Source organism: Sitophilus oryzae, unplaced genomic scaffold (genome assembly GCF_002938485.1).
Source record: "Sitophilus oryzae breed Bouriz unplaced genomic scaffold, Soryzae_2.0 scaffold_1442_pilon_pilon, whole genome shotgun sequence".
Taxonomy (NCBI): domain Eukaryota; kingdom Metazoa; phylum Arthropoda; class Insecta; order Coleoptera; family Curculionidae; genus Sitophilus; species Sitophilus oryzae.
In genome coordinates, this window is record NW_022146107.1 from 5,451,187 (window position 1) to 5,455,661 (window position 4,475).

The 4,475-nt window shown below is 36.0% G+C and overlaps 1 protein-coding gene across 1 annotated transcript; it reads left to right on the forward strand.

Moving 5' to 3' along the window:
- The first annotated feature begins 2,055 nt into the window (after window positions 1–2,055).
- LOC115877251 (jerky protein homolog-like) lies at window positions 2,056–2,664 on the forward strand. Its single transcript, XM_030893402.1, has one exon. It carries the CDS (start codon window positions 2,056–2,058, stop codon window positions 2,662–2,664), a length of 609 nt encoding a protein of 202 aa, XP_030749262.1.
- The last annotated feature ends 1,811 nt before the right edge of the window (window positions 2,665–4,475 follow it).

Below are 4,475 nucleotides of genomic sequence, written 5' to 3' on the forward strand. Positions count from 1 at the left end.
AGCGCTCAATCCCGAAGGACTAGCTTTCCAGTACTTAATCAAGTTGTTTCCAAAACTGTCATACGCAAATCCTGAACCTGCACGAAATACGTACGACCTGATATTCGAAAACTAATGGCTGACGCAACGTTTACAAAATGTTTAACGTTTGATGAGGCAGCAGCATGGGCATCGTTTCAGAGTGTTGTTCACAACTTTCTCGGTAATCATAAATCACCGGATTACAAGCAAGTAATCAACAATTTGTTGCAAAATTACCACAAGATTGGAGCTCGAATATCTTTCAAGATACATTTTCTGCATTCACATCTTGATTTTTTTCCACAAAACTTGAGCGACACGAGCGACGAGCAAGGAGAGCGGCTACACCAAGATATAGCGAAAATCGAAAGGCGATACCAAGGATTTTGGGACGAAGGTATGATGAGCGATTACCGTTGGACCCTAATCCGTGAAACAGATCCCAAGCAGTATAAAAGACTCAGTTCAATCTCTGTTCATTTTTGATTTATATCGTTTAATTCAATAAATAACCGTTAACGGTCAAAAATAGCAAAATAATGAATTTATTGAATATTTCGAAAACTAGAACCAATCTTAAAAATGGACTGCTGATTTGGATTTAGCTCCAAAAATTATCTTAGAAATTGCTTTTAGTTGCTCAGGTCCAAAACCGTGTATACTTGTGTTATTATCTTAAACGGTTAGTTTAATCGTCTAATCATAGAGCAGTGAATTTCCTACAAAAACATGAGGTGGGCGTATCACATTGATTTTTTGTTAACGAGTGATAAAATTTATAAGGAAAAATAAATCTGCCTTAAAATAATCAAACTTCAACCATTAGTAACTTTCGAACGGTGAGGTTTACAAAAAAATTGTAAGAGATCTTTTTTGTAGAGTATTCAATTTTCTACAAATACATGAGACGAGATATTTTTTCCAAATAGTATATACCGAGATATGAATTTTTATTTCCAATAATAAGGAAAAAATAGAAAACGGAAAAGCGGAGGACATTCCTATTAAAATTAAAAACTCATACAGTTTTTGAGGTGTCCATCAACCTTTATTTCAAAGTATACAGTGAAAAAAAAAAGTTTTTTGACCCCCTATTTCGTTTTGAGCCATTTCTGGCTCCAATTCAATCAGCAATCGACACGAAAGAGAATTAAAAAATATTGACTCAAAACTGACAACTAAAGAGGCAGCTTTATTAATTTGTCAAATTACATAGAAACCAACGCCAACCCAGCACAATATTTTTTTCTACTCCTAATAAATTCCTTGAAATAATAATTTCTGAATATTTTTTAAAACGTAACTCGCTATGGAAAAAATATTGTTTTATACACGACGATAAAATTGCATTATCGTCTCCCGACATTAATTCACTCTCGATTTCATCGCTCGTGAATTAATCTTTTCGGTTGACGATAAAATGCCATTTTATCGTCTTGTATAAAAAATAACTACAGTAGAACCCCGATTATCCGAGTCGCAATTATCCGAGCTCCGGATTAACCGATCCAATCTAAAGACCCTGATTATCCGAGGTCGCGCGTCTATGCTCTGTATTAACCGAGCTTCTAAAATATTATATATGTATATTTACATATTTCCGTTTCAAATCGTTGGGACCGACGGGGAATCCCCTTGGCCCGTGTGAGTGGTTCCCCTTATTTATATTTTTGGACTTTTTTAGCATGTAAATTTGAGTGAACGCAGTTCGTTATTGCGTTCAATAGGGAGAAGTAGTATACGTATGTACTCGCATGATTTATCTGGGTGGAGTTCTAGTTAAGTGTATACCAACTGCTTTGTTGAAATTTTCGTTTGCCGTATTATAATTGAACGAAACAAACGTAAAAGAATTGTCGTTCCTATTGAAGAAAAATTAAAAGCCATTAGGAGAATTCAAGCAGGAGAGACAATTAAAATTGTTGCACGAGATTATGGAGTAGGTGAGGTAACAGTTGGAGATTGGAACAGAAACAGCACTAAATAGAAGAATGGTGCATAAAACAAGCCTCTTCGTCTTCAAGAAGAAAATCAATGAAAAAAGGCGACTATGAAAAAGTTAACGAAGCTTTATTTACGTGGTTTACTCAGCAAAGATCAAAAGGTGTGCCTCTGTCAGGTCCCATTTTGCAGCAGAAAGCAATAATGATTAGTAAACAATTTCCAGAGACAGATAGGTTTACTGGCAGTTCTGGATGGCTTGACCGCTGGTACGGTGTACGACAACTGACTATATATGGAGAAAAACTTTCTGCTGATGTGTCATCAATTGAAAAATTTAAACAGGACTTTAAAAAGCTAATCAAATATTGTGGGTATACATGTGATCAAATTTATAACTGTGACGAAAGTGGTTTGAATTATAAAATGCTTCCATCAAAAACATTGGCATCTGGACAGGAAAAATCAGCTACTGGGCACAAAAGAAGTAAGGAAAGATTAACCATAATGGCATGTTCCAATGCATCTGGTAATCACAAAATTCCACTTATGGTGATTGGCAAGTCTGCACATCCAATAGCGTTAAAAGACATCTCACCCAAAGCCCTACCAGTTTATTACAAAAGTCAGAAGAGTGCATGGATGGATGCGACGTTATTTACTAACTGGTTTAAAGAAGAGTTTCGTGCCATCTCTGACTAAAATTTTTGAAGAGAACCAGCCTCCCTATTAAGGCAATTTTGTTAATGGACAATGCTCCCTCTCACCCTGGAGAAGGACTCCGCGTGGGCGAAATTGTAATTTTTTTCCTCCAAATGTAACCACTATATAATGCAACCAATGGACCAGGGCGTCCTCGAAAAGAAAAAAAAAATATAGGCGTTTATATCTTGAACATCTACTAAAATGCACAGAAAAAAGAGGATATTATCACTGGGATAAGAAAGATTACACTAAAAATGTTATTTACTGGGTAAGCCAAGCTCAGGATTCTGTACGGTTCCACTATTCAAAAATCTTGGTCGAAAGTTATTGATATTGAGGACTAGAATGACAGTGAAGATGATATTCCATTAAATGAATTGGCTTTGAAATGGAAAAGCCGTGGAGAAATGTCCTGTACAAATTTAAACGAGACAGGAGAAGAAGAAAGTTTATTAGAATTAATGCAAAACTTGAAAGGTTGCGAAAATGTGACAAGACAAGACGTTGATGAATGGGTTACAGCAGATGATTTAGAAGAAGAAATGAATATTGAAGAAATAGCGAACGCCTTTCGCGAAACCTAAAAATCAGATGACGATAACTATGACGAAGAGGTGGATGAACAGCCTTCCACTAAGATTACCCATCAAGAAGGTTTTGCTTCTCTGGAAACAGCTCTGAGGTATATCGAACAACAATCAGAGGCAACCCCAACAGATTTGCTTCTTCTTAACAGAAGGTGAAACATGGCAGCGAGAAAAAGAAGATGCAATATGAAACAGCAGCGCATAGTTACTTATTTCACTGTTTTATAATGTAGATTGTATCTACATATGTAGGTACTTACGTATTTACATGTTAAAAATGTTAATAAACCGTTTAAAGTATGTATTGGTGCTTATTTTTTAATAAATCCGGATTATCTGAGTTTTCAGTTATCCGAGGAGGATGTCCCCCACGTTACCTCGGATAACCGGGGTTTTACTGTATTCTATACTGAGCAAACGTTTTCCTCTTCCAATTCTTTTTATTGCTCAATACTACAGTGAGGTGTTTCTCAAAGTTCTACACTCTTAACTGGTCATCCACTGAGAGTTGAAGAAGTGACATTTCCTTTTTGAGGGTGCTCCAAGTTCGTTGTTGGCTACGAAGAAAAAGTAAATGTATCTACAAATGTTTTATTCATTTAATTTCGGTAAAAAAAACTTTATTCCGTGAGTAATGCAGTAAAAGACCGAGACCGTTTATACACGATAACAATTACGAGGGAGAAAAAAACAAACAGTGGAAACCCGTGAAAAGTTTCTGAACGGAACAAAGATAGAATTTAATTAAAATCCGCAAACTATTCCTCAGCCAAAACGATGTTTCAGTAAATTTCTTCCTCCGCCGGGCAGAAAGGCAAGAACGCGAACAAAAGTTCAGTGTCAGATGGGCCGAGTGTTTTCGAAATATCTCGAGAAAGTTTTTAACCCGACGCAGGGTGGAGCCAGCGTCAAGTTGTCAGAGAAAATAGCCATAAGTTTGCTTGGGTGTTTTATTACTTAGTTTCGAAATATTGAATCAGGATTATTAGCAATAAAAAATAAAAGAATAGTTATTTTTGTATCTAGTGCGCGAAGTGCTACTTTGGTGATCTATACTTGAATTTTTTAACGAGGCGTAGCCGAGTTGAGAAATTATTCGAGATCACCAAAGTAGTTCGCGCACGAGTTGCAAACAACATTTTTTCTACAAACATTAAAATCGGGATATATTATTATTATTATATTATTGCATCGAAAAAAAAGCGTGAGCTTGGAATAGAT

Coding starts and splice junctions, on each gene's coding strand:
- LOC115877251 (XM_030893402.1), top strand. CDS start 2,056: ATGAAAAAAGGCGACTATGAAAAAGTTAACGAAGCTTTATTTACGTGG.